The sequence below is a fragment of the Eptatretus burgeri genome, chromosome 7 (genome assembly GCF_056783735.1).
Source record: "Eptatretus burgeri isolate ZD-2024b chromosome 7, Ebu_testis_v1, whole genome shotgun sequence".
NCBI classification, from domain to species: Eukaryota; Metazoa; Chordata; class Myxini; order Myxiniformes; family Myxinidae; genus Eptatretus; species Eptatretus burgeri.
Genome location: NC_140967.1, coordinates 25,289,894 through 25,307,791, shown reverse-complemented (window position 1 = coordinate 25,307,791; position 17,898 = coordinate 25,289,894). Strand labels below are relative to the sequence as shown.

The 17,898-nt window shown below is 42.9% G+C and overlaps 1 protein-coding gene across 1 annotated transcript in view; it reads right to left on the bottom strand.

Annotated features, from left to right (window-relative positions):
• Positions 1–1,506: 1,506 nt before the first annotated feature.
• Positions 1,507–17,898, bottom strand: part of DYNC2LI1 (dynein cytoplasmic 2 light intermediate chain 1) — a 58,742-nt gene continuing 42,350 nt past the window's right edge. Inside the window, exons 10-13 of the mRNA XM_085887732.1 lie at positions 17,366–17,436; positions 11,733–11,815; positions 5,557–5,652; positions 1,507–1,843 (exon numbers count right to left, since the gene is read on the bottom strand). Of these exons, the coding sequence (XP_085743858.1) occupies positions 1,775–1,843; positions 5,557–5,652; positions 11,733–11,815; positions 17,366–17,436 (319 nt within the window). The 3' untranslated portion in view covers positions 1,507–1,774. The remainder of the gene's footprint in view (positions 1,844–5,556; positions 5,653–11,732; positions 11,816–17,365; positions 17,437–17,898) is intronic.

Here is a 17,898-nt window from a genome sequence, read left to right as displayed (position 1 = left end):
ATCCAGTCATCGTTTACAAGAGTGAAGGAACGGCCTGTGTAGTTGTTTGAAAGTTTTTTTTCTCTCTCTTCTCTTCTCTTTGTGTTTTTCCTTGCGATGACATTGCGAAAAGGCAAAATATGTTGGCGCTAATTGAATAATTGGCCATTAAAACTAAACTGCGAATAATCATAACTGCGATATGCGAACTTCCGGACAGTGAGGACTTAACTTCCGGACTTCCGGATGGTGACGACTTACTGTATTCTTTCTCGATTTATCGACTTACTGTATTCTTTCTTTCTCGATTTCTGTACTTTCTCGATTTTCTTAAACACAATGCCCCAATCCAGTCGTCGTTAATGACAGCGAAGGAACGGCTTGTGTGGTTGTTTGAGAGATTTTTTTTTGGTGTGCACGTACGGTCACGCACGTATGGGCATGCGATAGCGAAGGAACGGCCTGTGTGGCTATTTTTGGCAAGCGGTTTTAAAGTATTTTTTTATTTTTGCATGTACGGCCATGCACGTACGGGCACGCATGTGCGGGAACACGTACGGGCACATACTACTCAATGGTACAATTTTGGCATTCTTCAGCTTCGAGGATCATTTCACTTCATGTTTGAGGTCTTGGTATTTGGTTATTTTCTTGATTTCTGCATCGTCCATCCAAAATCATTGGAATGAACACCTCATTTAGCAATGCCTTCTTCTCTTTTTTTTGTACCTAAGTATGATATCTGGTCGCAATACTTTGCTTTCGATGTTCACACGCGATGGGATCATAAGGTCATGCATGAGCAGTACTTCAATGTTTTCAGCGATTGCTTTTGGTTCATTTCCCCACACATTTTCTGGAACTTGAATATCAAAGTTTTTGCAGATGTGTCAGCAGATTACCTTACAAACTCTGTTGTGTCGTGTGTACAGCTGTTCTGACATGTTTTTTTTTCGTGTTTGGTCATTAAGCATTCCATATCATTCTCTTTGCTAACCCCACCTCCACCCCTCACTTGTCTTTTTTTTTTCCTCCCCCCCCACCCTCCTGTCTTTTTTTTTCCTCCTCCTCCCCGCCCACCCTTCTACTCTCTCCCATCCTCGCTCCCCCTCCTAATAAATTGTAGCACTCTCCTCCCACACCTCTGTCGCTCTCTTGCCATCTCTGCCCATCTGTCTCTCTGTGTGCATGTGTGTGTGTGTGGTGTGTGTGTGTACGTGTCTCTTGTACGAAATAAGAATGGTCAAAATCAAACCGCCTAACATCCACACACCCAGAGCAGATGCTCTAACCATTCAGCCACAAAGTCTCGTTTTCAGAAAAATCATGCCACACACCTTTTCACAAACAGAATACTATTCAATGAAATGGTGAGATGTTGTTCCAATATCTCAAGGTAAATTTTTTTGTTTGTTTTTGTTAATGTATGAAACGCTGACTATCAATTTGAAATGTAAACATAGAAAATTGATCTCAATCTTGCAGAGGAAGCAAAATGATTTACTGATGAAACACCACAATACCTCGCTGGTTTCAATAGCTATTTTATAAAAACGGTATGACAAAAACACTTTCATGTTACCTGGTCAACTGAAACATGGCAAACAAAGTTTAAATACACAATACCTGCATGTACATACACAATGACATGAATTGTAAACCTACACGTAGGATCTTCTTCTTCTTCTCCAACATGCAGTTTGTGGCTATTGGAAAGAACATTTCTAGAGAGCACGGCTGTCCCACTGGTGAGTAGGATTAAAAATATAGACCAAAGGTTGATCTGAATTGATGGTTACAATTTGTCATCCAGATTCATTTCCCTCCACAGCTTTCCAGAATTATTCCTCTTCTCTTCCAATTCCTGAACAAAGAGCAAAACAGAAAAAAGTTATGTTGGCAGCGGAGTGTGAATTAAACTTTAAGTGACATGAGGAGACATAATTGAGCCTGGGGGGAGTGCCGTCACTTCCCAGGGCACTCTGGGTGCTTGTTCATGCACACATACATACATGTGCCTCAAAAAAAAGGATAAACAGTGCATTTGGCATCGATACATTTTAAGTCGGTGCATATAAGATTAACAGACGTACAACATAAAACAACGTGAGGGGAAGGGAAGGCAGCATACAGGGGCGTTACCGGGGTGAAATTGCTTTCAGTTGTCGATTGTGAAAGCAAACTTGTTGCTGTTACAGACTTTGGTTTTGTGAATCCACATTCCCAACTGTCACTAGTAGGTACTCGCTCTGTTTTTTGGTTTTCAAATGTTTTCGCATATTGGACATATTACAGTGATGAGCAATGTCTATTGAACACAGTGAGCATGCAACTTTCAGACTGTCTTCTTTCACCTTCCCGAAATAGTTCCAAACTGCATTTCTGGTCCTTTTGAACTGCATGTTGTCAAAACTTTATCCGTCGATGTACTGCCTACCCATCCATCAGCAAAGTAATCAGCATGCTTAACCAGCCAACTCTAAATGCCTTGCCATTCATTTAAAAGGAACACTTCCTTGGGGCATGTTTAGTTAGCAAGTGATTTGCTTTGCTGCTATATTGCAAACAGGATGCTCCAGGGGCGTATTCCTTTTCAATTAATACATTACCAAGCCATGTGTAACTGGAACATGCCCAGCAGGAACAAAAAGGTAGATTTGGCGATGACGTCACAGCCGACATTTTTTACTGAGCTCCAGCACATCAAAATTTGGCACTACACTACTGCTGGCTGGGTCATATTAAACACCGTCCGGAGACGTCCGGAGATGATCAGAATTTCAAACAATGTGCCTATTGGACAAATTAACAGTTTTTTCGTAGTCATAACTGCTGCTAAGTTCAATTCCGCAGCTCAAATTTTGAAATTTTGTTCAGGTTAAGAGATTCTCGAGCTTATCGCATTTCAGCTGTAATGCTTATAAACAGCCAGAGTTGGAAGGGGATGGATGGGGGTGGGGGAGGTTTGGGAGGAGGTGGGGGTGGGGGGAGGTTTGGGGGGAGGTGGGGGTGGGGGGGAGGTTTGGGAGGAGGTGGGCGTGGGGAGGGGGGAGGTTGAGAGGAGGTAAACATGAAGTGAGGTATGGTGAGGGGAAGGGAGACATGGGGTGCAGCATTCAGTACAATTTATACTATACGATGAGACATTTGATGACATAAGTGAAGAAAGTGAAAAAAACATTTGAGCACTATAGCATTAAGAAAACGTTGCGGCCTGTTTGAAATCAAGGCATTGTCGAGCAGGCCAAATAAAATGGCGAATTAAGACCCCAGCAAACTGACAAAGGACTGACTCAGGGGCTAACCAAGGATGTGCCTTGATAAAGGTTAAGGCCGTTAATTATCTTCAAAAAGGGTGTTCAAATTAACCCAAACAGCCACTGGACATGTCCGGAGACAATTTTCATTCATGCACTACCTTGGAGTTCCCTTGGTATGCATGCAATCTTTCAGGCCGCTCGGTTTCATGGTTTTGGAATTGTGGGGTAGATACACACACACACACACACACACACACACACACACACACACACACACACACACACACACACACACACACACTTATTATTATAGACTATGGCCCTATCAATTTTCCAAGAAGGTGGTGTTGAGAAACGTGACTCCATGCATAATGAAGTTATTACCTCTTCGATGAGGAACACAGCAGCAGCCACAAAATCATCATTTATAAACCAGTGTAGCATAATGAACCTCTAATATTAAAAACTGAGTGTGACCAGTTTCAAGTAGGATTAAAAAAAAATCCAGTGAAGCTTTCACAAATGAAGGGACACATATGAGCTATCTGAGTATGCGTAAAAAAATAATTTAAAAAACAATAACTAGAACAGCACTTAGTAGAACGCATACCTCTGTCTGGCTGAACATTTTCCTTTTTGTATCCCACTGATAGACCAGATCTGCATCGGGATCTGGACCAAAATCTAATGAGGTTGTTCTTGTAACACACCCAACTCACCCACCAAGTTTTGTCATAATCCGTCCACAATGTTTTGAGATATCGTGCTTATATTATATCGTTTTTGGGCCGATCACACAATGGTGAATCACTTGAAAAATTATCGTATCTGGATCCGCATCCAGATCTTCACCAAAATTGATTCAATTCATCCTTGTCACACACCCAAACTGTCCACCAAATTTCATCTGAATCCGGACATAACTTTTTGACGTATCCTGCTCACAGATAGACAGACAGACAGAGGTGAAAACATAACCTCCATCCACCTTCGGTGGCAGAGGTCATAAAAATGCTGATTACCTTGGAATAGATTACACGACTACAGCAATAGATCAAAGATAATTGAAGGAAAAGTTTGACAGAAGGCTGTATAAATGCATGTTTAATGAAACACGAGAAGTACACATCAAACTAGAACAGCATTCGGTTGAGTGCAAAACTCCGCAAGGCCGAACAGTTTACGTTTTGTATCTCACTGAGAGGCTGGATCTTGATTCGGACCGGAACCAAAATCGAATTGTCTTGTTCTTGGCAATTATCCAACTCATCCACTATGTTTTGTCAAAACTCATCCACCTGCCCTTCACAGCACATTCAAATTCTAAAATTGAACCTTCGCAAAGAGTAGGTAAGCTATCACAGGTACCATGAGCAAATTACAAATTCATGTCCTCATGTACATGGGGCATTGCATCACCAGCACAGTCATGCCCTCAGCCAACAGTGCTATCCCACAGCCTTGTACTGCATACGAATGAAGAATCAAGCTCAGGACCTGGGATCCTCTTACACCTCTGCAAGTTTGTGACCTCGATCTTTTAACACCTCTCATCTGAACTTACATTCCTTCCCCTTTCTTCAGCTATCATTTACAAAAACAGGTGTTCATAAACAAATCCACTCTTTGAAAACTTCAGTTGGTCCAAGATATTTGCTTACTTCCACCTTTTTCTCCCCATTTTCTTTAACAGATGGAATCACCTACCTCCCTGTGTCATTTAAAACCTGCTTTTTCTTCCAATCCTCCAAAGTAGTAGTTTATTTTGCCACCTCATTTAGTCTCCTGAACAAACTATATTGTTTCACTTATGCTAAACTTCTTTGCATGCCCATCCCATGTCCATCTATTTTCTCAGCGAACAAGGTCAGTGTTTTAAGCTTCCATTCTGTCAATGACCTTTTGCATCAGTTGTGATATCAATAAAGAAAATAAGTTAGTGGCTGATATAATGGAACAATCGTAGGAATGACTTTGTTGGTAAGGTTTAAAAAAAAATCCATCATGGTCACAAATACACCTTTTGATTTTGTTGTATGTCAGTAAGCCACAATCTTATCAGAGCATTGGGGTACTCAAGTCATGAATGTTTTCATGAATGAGAAGCAAAGCTGGAAAAGTCGTCACTTCATTGCAGGAAACTTAAATGACTGAAGTTCCTCATTCTCAGCAGTTGTGGGAATCGATCCAACAGCCATGAGGGCAAAGCACCAATGCTTTACCACCTCATCACACCCCCCTCCCCCAACCCCCCAAACCAAAGCCACTCATTAATAAATCTCAAAACAATATTGCATTTATAGTTTCTTCTGCTCACCTGGTCTTTCTGTGCCCTTGCCATATCCACAGCAGGCTCGGAAAATGGCATCCCTTGCTTATGCCGAGACCAGTCTTTCTCCTTCTTCTGATCAACCTTGAAGGAAACAAGAAAGCCTCTGTTTGTAGGGTGATCACCAAAACTTAGCTAAACCGAGGTTTTATTATTGATACACTGATATATGACTCAAATGTAAGCATGCTAACTAAAAGGTATTGTGTTGAGCCATATTTGTTAATGTTCAGGTCAGATCAGGTCAGGTATGGGAGCATGCACTGGAGCAGCACGTTGTTGCATCCAATTTCCACTGGTACTCCAGGGGCCTCCACCTGGCCATCCCCCAGGCAGATGCTGATCAACGTGCTGCAACCACGAGGCACGTGGTCGGCATATTGGCCTCATCCACTCACGAGGGTCCCTTGCTAAGACAATCTGGTAAGCAGCATTAGCATCAAGAAAACGAGCCATATGTCCATACAGATGCAACTGATGCTCACAGACTATGCAGATAACAAATCTCATTTGAGTCTCTCTCAGCAACTGATATTGACCCCAAGCAACTTGGCCCGAACCAGACGTCTATTGACCTCTATCTCACAGCCAGCGGAGACATGAATATCACTGCCAAGGTCAGTGAATCTCTCCATGACCTCAACATCTTCACCACAAACAGGTGCAGACAAGATAGCAGCCTCCAATATGGCAATGAAAGCATGGATCTTCGTTTTGACCCAGGAAACCCGTAAATCCAGTGGCTCCGACTCCTCCTTCAGCACCACAAGGGCTCCCAAAAGGATATCAAGAGTGTCTGCAAAGATGAGTGCATCATCTGCAAAATCAGGGTCAGCGATCTTGACATTCTCAAACGATGCACCACAGCTAGATCTCTCTGACATCCTCCCCAGAATCCAGTCCAAACAAGTGCTGAAAAGTGTGGGGGCCAGTACACACCCCGACAAACTCCAGTAACAACTGGAAATAAGTCAGCGATGGTATCACGCCATCTCACAGCACTCTCAGTACCAGAGTATCGTTCAAACATCAGATCGATCAGTTTTGGTGGCACCCCACGAAGACCAAGAATGCTCAAGAGGGCATCCCGATTCACTGAATCAAATGCTTTGCAGAGATCAACATAGGCTACAAACAGCTCCTGCCGAAACTCTCGTCTACGTTTGGTGAGGACCCAAAGAACAAGGATACGGTCAATTGTTGACCTCTTTGGTGTAAAGCCTGACTGCTTTGGGCACTGGTGCAAGAGCAGATGGTGGCGAATCCGATCAAGAATTATCCGAGCAAAGACCTTGCCCGGCACTGAGAGCAACGTCACCCCTCGGTAGTTGTTGCAGTCCGGCAATCACCCTTCCCTTTCCAGAGAGGGACAACAAGGCCCCTCTTCCAGTCAGTTGGGATGATACCTGTGTTCGAGGCAGAGCACAAAACTGCATACAATGATATAAGTACAGCATTTTCACTCGCCTTGAGAAGTTCAGTATGAATGCCACAGATCCCAGGAGCTTTACTCATTTCAACCGGTTCACCGCAGCCTGTGTTTCCACAAACGAAGGTATATCACAGTTGATTGGAGGGTCATCAATAGGGATAGTGATACCCCTGACATCCAACTCAACAGCTGGTGGGTCAACTTGGTACAGCCGCTCAAAGTAACCGGCCCAACAGGCCTCCACTTCGGACTCCTCTGTCAAGAGCCCACCACCCTCTGCTCTAACTGCAGTACACTGAGGGACAGGCTTGGAGGAACGTAATGCACAAATTGCCCTGTAAGCAACATGAGAATCACCTGTCCACAGGTGATGCTCTACCCCCTCACAGATTCCTCGCACATAGGCCTCCTTGTCCACCCTCAGTGCACGTACAGTTTTACGCCTCAGCTCCCTGAACAGCTCAGCTCTGCCATTCAGCCTGGCCCTGCGACTCTGGTCAATGGTATCCAGTGTCCCTTGAGAGACAAAATTCTTCCTTGCCCTGCGGTGAGTTCCAAGACATCCACCGGCAACATCAAGGATGGTAGTATTGAAGGCACTCCACAACTCTTGAGGATTCCCCAAAGCACCCAGACCCCCCAAATCTCCACTCAGCCTGTGCGTAAACTCCTCAGCTACCCTCTCATCCTTGAACTTGCCAACATCCAGCCGAGGCTGGGATGGTACCATTCTCCCGGATTTAAGCTGAAACTTCAGAGTCGCCACCACAAGCCGGTGGTCGGTATTAAGGAACTGAGCACTCCGGTCGACCCTGCAGTTCTGGATCATCCTCCAGCGACCATCAATCTCTTTTGCCACATCACATCGTTGGAATACAAAGTCCAGCGATGATCCTGTGGGCACTGAAACCATGAACCAACCACCCCAAGTCCATGACTTCTTGCAAAGTCAAGGAACTTAGTGATATTCTGGTTCACAGTTCCAGACCCATGGGGACTAACCCATCTCATGACCATCCCTATCAGTTCCAGTCGATGCACTGAAATTCCCCAAGACGAGAAGAGTATCTCGCCTGGGGCACCGATCAACCACAGACTCGAGCGTGGCGTAGAAGGCTTCCTTCAGGTTGAGATCACTTTCCTCAGCTGGAGCATATACAGAGACCAGGGAAACGACACCCAAGGAGTGACGAATCCTTCGTCTCATAAGATGTTCGCTGACGGTGTTACCTCAATTATCATATGACCAGCTTATTAGACAAAGCTACAGCAACTCCTTGGGCATGGTAACCATCATAGCGACCAGACCAATTGTAGGTGGAACCACTCGCCATTATCTCTCCACTATCCGGTCTCCAAACCTCAGAGAGTGCTGCAATACCGATGTTCAAACGCTTGAGCTCAAATGATAACAGAGACAGGTGATCATCCTCTATTCGGGATCGGACATTCCAGGCACCCACCCGAAGGGACCGCCTCAGGTTATCCCAAGGAGACCACCGTCTCGTGGACAACACATGAAGGTTTACTGCAGTATTATTGTCATGTCCAGGTCGATTAAGACCGACGATGGATGGATATGCCAAACTGGCTTTCACTCCTTCAGACTGCGTTCAACTACTGGCGGGTTTGCACGAGTGAGAACCGAGGAGAAACACAAGAACCTGAAAACTTTTGTTATTTCCTGTAACACAAACAACCAGGGAAAGATTGACCCGTGGGGGAGAAATACGAGGGCAGGTTGAGAGGGAAGGAAGGGAATGTACTTAATAAATAATTAATTTTATACTGTGAGATAAAACCTATGGCAATAGACAACAGATTTAATCACAGACAGGGAAAGGAAACAAAAACTGGGTGGCTCATCTCTGGTAGTGGTAATGAGCAGGCGATGAGGAGATGAACAGGCGATGAGCGGACGAGCAGGTGATGAGGGCACACGGCACGATCCAGGCATGACGAACAAGCAGAGGCAGGCAGGAAGGCACCGACAGCGCAACCATTTCTTCTTTAGGTTCTTCTCTCTCTGTCCTCCTCAGCCCCCTTCTTCTCAGACTCTCTGCTCTCTTCAGTCTCATTCTCCTCCACAAGGCCCTTTGAGTCAGCTCTCTTCAGAGGCTCCCTCCACAAAGTTCTCCTCAGAGTCTCACGATCCTTTTTCGACACTCATTCTCCTCCAACTCTCCTCCTCCGAGTCTTGTTCTCCTTCGAGTCCAAACTCGCTCATCTTTTTCTCCTCTCCTCCCAGGGCAACAAAAACTCTGCCCCTTCGAGTCCATCGAAGCTCCACCCCTGGAGATGTAAATAGCTCTGTCCCCTCTCTTTCTCTTGACTGGCAGAGCCCCAAGCCACCCAATGGGACAACACAAAGGAGTTATATATGCAATTCATGAACCATAATCCCTCATTAATTATTATTATTACCATGCACCATCCCTGTATGGTGCACATTCAAACAAGATGATTCTAAAGCTGACGTATCATTGAGATTGTTATTATTACATTGAGATTGGCTAACTACTCGTACACAGACCATGTTACTCTATACATTCCTATCTGTTCTATGGGAATGTCTGATGCCCCCCCCCGCCCTATTATCCCCCCTCTCCCTGTCCCACTAGTGTAACATTATATTGTAAAATAAAATTGTCCTTTCCCCTTCCTGTGTTGTGAGAGCACAGCATGCAATGACAATGTGTTTGGGAGACAAAGATTTTGTGTGATGAGTTTGAATGAGTGGCAAAGCTCAAATGAAGATGTGGTGAAGATTGATGGTATATTAAGGTAAATGCCCTGGAAATAAGATTATTATCCCAACACTTTTTGAAAAAACAAAAACAGGGGGATATTGTAATCGTCTCCATCTGTCTGTCTGTCTGTCCGTCACACTATCTCCTCCTAAACGGTTGTGCAGAAATTCACCAAGCCTATCAGTTATGATCAGTAAGGTGCAAGAGCAGTATGATTTTGCAGGGGGGGGGGGTCAGATACCAAAAAATACAATTACGGGAATATGTTAAAGCATTTTTGATGAAACTTTGCATATGCAATCATCATTGGGGGAAGCATGGAATATGTCACGATTTTTTGGATTTGACCCCCGGTTCATACCTCAGGGGCTGGGGACTTGGGATCACAGGGCTGAAAACAGGAAAAACAATTGTAACTCAAAATTTGATATTGGGTCATTACTGGAAGAACTGTTTGCCATCTTTCAACTTTGTTTTGAGGTGGGAAGCATAGGGATTTGCAATGGTATGCCATGGACTTCGCTCTAGTTAACTTTTGCCTTTGTTTCTTTTGTTGAAATGCAATATGTCATTGATTGACATCATTAAAAAGTTTTCAACTACTCATTCTTGGATATATCCTCATGACTTTCAGGTATCTGGTTCTGCAATTTGGAAGCTTTAATTCATCAACACTTCTTCACAAACTACATTCCCCAAAAATTTGGTACAACACATCAAAAGTTGAAATTAACCATCCAACCCTGCATGGACATACTCTTCCCACAATGCAGAGTAACATTTGCATTGTAAAGATGTCATATTGTGACATTTTTGACATTGCTGCACTATCAGATTTCAAACATTTATATGCAGTACATTTGTATGCAAATGGTTTCCACCATTTTGGGAGGTGAGGTTATGTTTCTGATTCAGTACACCAAAAAACTCTCCACCAGATCATTGAAAGAATTTAGTATTTGACCATCGTACCCGCACAGATTGGTAGACCTTTTAAGAGGCATCATCAGATCTTTTTCATCTCTGAGCAAATGCTAACTGAGCATCTGGATTCATACCCCCTCCAAATGAGGGCATATTCAATTATGCAACACCCTGCAAAATTAGTTTATGGTCAGACTAAGATTTGAACCCAGACTAGACAGCTTAAAGGTAAGTATGCAACCTAAGAGCGTTTCTGTTAGCCCTCAATCGGGTTTGATTCAATACCATGGTTCGGGCCCCTACATTTACTGACAGCTTACCATGCAGTTGTGTCTGTTAGGAATTGGTTTGAGGACCACAACATTGAAAAGCTGAATTATCCAACTCAGAATCCAAACTTAAATCAATCACATCAATGTAGGTTGCCTTACAGTTCCACATGAGTGCCAGGATCAAAATAACACAATCCACCACTGTACTCCTTCCATTAAAAGGGAATGATGCAATAATATGCCTAATATCTACCACAATTTGGTACATAGTGGAAGTAACAGTAACATCCTATTATAAATCAAATAAAGTTGCGAATTAACAAATCTGCATATTTATTGAGTGTCCCAATAACTTTGGGAGCATACTTTATCTGATAGTGGGAGACAATGTCTTCTAAGCCTTGTCACGCTCCATAGTTCATATGCATGTTCAGACTAGACCTCAACCTAAGTACATCATGCTCATACGACAGGCAACGAGCTGTTACTCTTTTGTGTGTTGGTGTATAAATTCAAGGCTACAGTCAAAGACCTTCATATCTTTATTGCATACATCTACCTATCATTTCATACCATGTTAGAACTATAAAATATTGCATAGCTACCACAGCTAATTTTTTTTTAATTACTTTGTTCCGACAAAAGGTTAATGCCTCAGAAAGTTTCTCCTCGCTTCCCACGGAGGTTAGCATTCCTCAATCAATGTGTTTATTTCATCCATTATATGTTATAAAACCTGAGATGACACTTAACATGCGAGTGTGGTCGAGTGAAAATGTACTTCACCTCCTGGGGAAAAAGAACTTTGAAAGACTTCATCCATTGTTCCAAGGTTGGTTCATAACTCATCCCTGGTACTGGTAAAGAACCTGTAACGCATGCAAGGTCTGCTGTTTGGCCCCATGGCTACGAAAATGGTTAACTTGAAGAGAACTTGAAACTTGAAAACTTGAAAACACCTGCTCTGAAATGCAAATTAGCGATTTGAAAAGACAACATTCTGCGAAAGGACACAAGTTAGCCAGCTTACAACTGTAGAAAAGTGGTGATTTGTGATTGAAAAGACTGAAATACTGTTTGTTTATGCTCACCAGATACATTTCAATACTCCATCGCATGCTTTAAAAGAGTCTCAGTGCTTTCATTCTGATGATAATAGTTGAATGATTATGACAGACTTGGTGGCATAATTGTTTGAGCGTCCGTTCCATTGAACTGTATATAAGACTGGAAAGATTACGATAGGAGCAAATTTGTCGCCACGAAGCGCCATCTTGGTAGGCCCACTCGTTGCAGATATATTTTGACTCGCATGATAAATTCTCAGGAAATCTTGAATATTGAATGTTAATTTTGAGTTGAAAGTCAAAGTCGATGTGAACACTTTCTCACATAAACATAATGTAACGCGGGACGCAGTGAATCATGTGCTGGGCCTACCGAGCAACATGGCGGCGTGTGCGTAGAAAAGGGTCTGTGCGGTGGCAACACAATGGTGCATGCAACGTGAATAGACATAATCCTTCCAGTCTTATATACAGTTCAATAGTCCGTTCTGAGTCCGGAGGTTGGCGGTTCCAATCACGGCCGAGTCATATCAAAGACTTTTAAAATGGTACGTGCTACTTCCTTGTTTAATGCTCAGCATTTAAAAGGTTAAGGTTAAGAGCAGGCACAATTCTCACAGGTTGGCATCCATTGGGAAGAGGAAATTCCTTCCGAGGAAATGCTCTGCTCAGTGCGGTGAGAAGAGCGGCACCGTTGTTGTGACATCGCTGGAACTAAGAGTACCGTGGGAAGTAATGTCACTTCCCCCAAGCTCAGTGGCTGTGTTTGTCTCGTCTACCAGTCTTGTGTTGTGTCGCGTATGGTTGTCTGTATGCCCATGTGTGTGAGTAGCAGCTCCACCACGAGCCTTACATCATCTATTAAAAAAAAAATCTTGTGGTGGAAACTGAAATGAACATATTGAGCAACTTCTTAAACATTATAAGTGCCGGTCTCATTAAAGGTGCAGCTAAACTGTCCAACTTTCAAAAAATTTGTTGTACAAAATAAGTGTTTTGTGTTACAGGAAGGAGGGTGGTTTGGGTGGGGGGTTAAGGTTTTACCAATGCCTGCAATCCCATGCACCATGCTCTCTAAAAGATACATTTTTCTTCGAAAGTGAGGAAGCTATAAACATGTGAACGCAAACTCCACGGTTGTACAAGTGAAACATGTGCATGAAAATATCCCCTGTGAAACGAAACGAGAATGAGCATTTCACATAATTTTCCTATTATAGAAATACGAATGTGCTCTTTTAGAGTATTTTCATTCCCTTTTCATGACAAAAAAAAGAGAATGGAATTAAATTGGTCAAGATTTATTGAACAATGACACGTCTGTACCTTTGGCCAATTCTTCTTTGTTTGTATGCAACACAAGGCTGCGTGGTAGCATCGTTGACTGAGGGTGCAGCTGTGCCGCTGATGCAGTGCCCTCTGCTGGTTAGGGCAGGGATATGTAATTTGTTCATGGTGCCGGCGATAGTTCGCCTGCTCTTCACGAAGTACAGCGTGGCATCGTTAACGTCCACCAACGAATGCTGGTAGACAGGACGCCCGTGTAACATCCATCCGAGGGACGGCACACACATTGATGAATCAGCCTGCCCCATTTGGCCAATGAGTAAATGCCATTGACCGAAATGTGAGTTCAGCATTATTACAAGCTTTTCAAAGTAGATGCCAACCAAGACCTCACCCTGGAGGGCAGCCATGACAAGTAAATCTCACTTATTGATCACAGTCATTTTCTTTCCAAAATCACTGATGCAGTTGGCAAAGTTGGGACCGATATAAATTCCTCAACAATGGGCAACTTCCTTGAGATAATTGAGAGTTTAAAAAAGAGGCATACTGTCTCCTTAACAGGTAGTATTTGAGAGGTGAAATGCATTTGAGATCTCTAAGTACTTGTGGCTACATATTGGCTTCATAAAGTACCATGTAAGAACAGAATAATAGCGTGAGGTCGATTTCCACAGCTATAAGAGATAAACCAAAGCAGATGGCATTTCCGTCACGTCAACATTATGTGATGCCACAGTGAAAGTGACAGGGTCCTTTCAAATGCAAATAAGAATAAATTCTCAGGTAAATGCACTTAAAATGAAGTTAATTGGATATACTGTATGCACGTGATATACTAATATCATTGTTTCCATTTAAGTTTTAACTCCACTTTGATAAATGTCTCAATTGGGAGAAATATCCATCCGAGGATGGTTTCTGTGCGAGTTAGACAATACACCTGGGTCTTCCTTGAGGTGGTGGGTAAGATACGCCACCTGGTGGTTTACTGCTGAAAGCGGTATAAATCATTTTGGTTTAAACTTTAAATAATTGTTTGCAGAAACCTTATTTGAGGAAGAACTGTCTATTTTGTGTCAGGAAAGAGCAGCAGCAGCAGTTTTATGATGAGTTTCCAATTTCTCAGGGGGTTGGTTGAATGATGGCATTCCACCATATGGATCTATCCATTACATAAGTTTGGTGCAAACCCAAACATTCCATATCTTTCTTGTAATTTTAAATCTATATCTTTTTAAGACGTCCTCTTGACTTTCTTCCCTGGAGATGGAGAAAAAAAAGTGATTTGCTGGAGGTGTAAAGGAAGCCATTTGGGAAAGAGCTTAATCACCATCTTTAAACAAAAGGGGCAGTTTGCAATTTCATCTGTCTCGTATGTGGGACAAGTCTATAACATCGATTCCACACCATCCACATCTGTTACGTGATGCCCGGATTGGTCCACAGACCAACTCATCCCACCATGTACAACGTTTTTGGCCCAATCTCTCAATTATGAAGAATCATTTAAAGAAAATATAAAAAATTCTCGTATTCAGATCCAGATCCAGATCTTCACCAAAATCAAATCAATTTGTCCTTGTCACACACCCAAACAGTACAGCAAGTTTCATCCAAATTGGTCCATAACGTTTTGAAATATCATGCTAGATATAGTTTTTGGGCCTATCTTTCAATGGTGAATAATCACTTTTAAATGCTCATGCCTGGATAAGGATCTTCACGAGAATCGAATCAGTTCATCTTTGTCACAATCCCAACCTGTCCACCAAGTTTTGGCCAAATCCGTCCATAACTTTTGAGATAGCCTGTTCACAGAAGACAAACAAACAGACAGGCATGAAAACATCAGCTCCGTCCACCTTCCGTGGCAGAGGTAAAGGCCCGGTCACATCTTGACGTTTTAGCCAGCGATGGCAACGTATTAAAATGTATGTAAAACGCTGGCTTACGTTGAACTTTTGATGTTTTTTTTTAAAGATTCGGACGTATTCATAGCGACTTGGTCTTATGTATAACGCATTGGTAACGGACACAGAACGTTTCGTTGTGTTATAGATAACTTATACCAACGAATGCTGAACCTGTTGTCGGCCTACACAACCGATGCCCAACGATAGTCTAACTTAGGCATAGCGCGTTGCACGCATCGACGACGTAGCCTATTAAAAGGCTGACGCACAACGATTCGAATCATAACTGCCGTAGAAATGGAAGTGTCAACATCGCGGTCACACCTTGGCGATCTTGCCAGCGTATGCCGACCTAAGAAAAATGTGTCTAAAACGTTGGGGCACGTCAAATACGGTATGAGTAAGTTTGGTATACGTGAGTGCAACGCTAAAGTACGCTATCATACGTCGTAGTAAGTAGAGTACGTCAAGAAATTTTAAACATGTTCAAAATTTTACGACGTACTCGGCGTATGACACACGTTCCGCATGCGATGGGGATAAGTTTTACACACGATATGTGGACGCTTACACACGTCCACAAAGGCTACTTATAAGCTACTCATAAGTCGAAACACGTCGCGGTAATGTCTTTTTTACGCGAAACTTATTTCTAACTTATGTTTGACGTGCTTTGAACCAATTCTTTACGTAGTCCCAACACACATCGACGTATGTAGACGTATTCCAATGACGTCTTCCGGTCGACAAAAAAAAAATTAACGTGTTTCTAACTTACAACTGCCATATAAAGACGTGGTCCCAGCGGTTTTGGGAATTGGTATATAAAAATGCTGCTCATAAAAGGGGAACCCAACAGTGTTTTCGAGTCCTTTTTGAGTCGATGTCCATGTCAGCAGTCACAGTATCAGTATCAGTATCAGTATTAGTATTAGTATTAGTATTAGTATTAGTAGTAGTTTGTTCATGTTGGCAGTAGTAGGTGAGTGTGAGGGGGAGGGTGTGGGTTATGATGGATCGTCCTTGCGTTTAACGATTTAACGATTTAAATGATAAACTCAACGATTTAAATGGCTGCATCTCCACTATTGAAAGTAGACGCTTGCCTCAACAATTGGATTTTTTTTACACTCAACGACTTTTAAACGGTACCACTCAGCTATTTTCATTGTTTACAATGAACGATTTAAATTGCTGTCACTCGCCTTTGTTTTTTGACGCTGGGGTTTGGAAATTTGAAGCGTTTCTTCTGAACGTGTTAAAACGCTCAAACTCGACTATTTTAAATAGACGCTGCCGATGGACAATTGGAATCATAGCCAAGCTAGACATCGACGTGTGAACATCCTCGTCATGCCCAAGAAAAGTTTGAAGAATGCTGCAAATAAGTGTCCTGGCCGTGGCCGTGGACGCTGATGCCTGGACGATCCATTATACCGACGTCTTTCAGCCTATGAGTAACTTAAAAGTAACGTCTGTCGATGTGTGGCAACGATCGCGTAACGTGCCAACAACACGTTAATCATAGGTTAGAAATAAGTTTCGGGTACGCTAAACATTACCTCGGCGTGTCTCAACTTATGATTAACTTACAAGTAGCATGTGTTGACGTCTGTCAACGATCGCAGACCGTGCATACAACTTGTGGCCAGCGTAGCGGAACGTGTGAGTCATACGCCGGCATACGTCGTGAAATTTCAAGCATGAAAAAATTTGAGGACAACCAAAAAGTGCAACGTTTAAAGCCAACGTACAACGACGTATGGCAGTGTTTTTCAGCGTGCTCTCAATGTTATGAAAACTTACCCATAACGTATTCAACGTGTGCCAGCGTTTTAGAAAAAAAATTTAAAAATCGGCATACGTTGGCTAAAACGTCAAGGTGTGACCGGGCCTTAACAAGAGCGAGAATTGCTTTGCAAAATATATCCTCTACCGATGTGATATATTCCAAGTCCAAAAAGGGGATAACTGAAAAATTGACGAAACACCCTGAAAGTCAAACTTGTTCTGTAACTTATTATCATAATAAACCCATGTATGAAGTTTCTGTTGTGTATGTTAAAGGGTATGGGAAAATTTCTGAAAAATCACAGGTGGGAGGGACAGAGACCGACAGACCCGGAAGGGGACTAATAATGGAACTCACCTATTTGCTGTAGTGAGTCAGATCCAACTGCAACATACAGGTCATCTTTATACTTTGTAGGAATTGTTTTTCTGCAAAAGAAAAAAAAAGTTAAAATATACAGATCAATTGTTCATGGTGAGGCTGAATAATACTCAGTTCTCTTGATTAACTAGCAAATATAACCCGTCAATTCGATGATGGGAATATTAAGAGACTGGGAGAGAGGGAAAGAAAGGGGAGAGAGAGAGGGGCAGGAGGAGAAAGTGGGGTGGGAGCAGGAGGGAAAGGGAATCAGAGGGGTAGAAGAGGGGTTGGAGAGAGAGGGAGAGGGGTAGGAGAGAGAGGGAGAGGGGAGGGAGGGGGATTGGGGGGAGAAAGAGAGAGTGGGAGAGAGAGAGAGAGAGAAAAAAGAAAAAAGAAAGAAAGGTGAGGGGGGGGGAGGGGGAGCTTGCAAAGAGAATGATATGTAATGCTTAATAACGACGCACGCGCGCACTCTCACACACACACACACACACACACACACACACACACACACACACACACACACA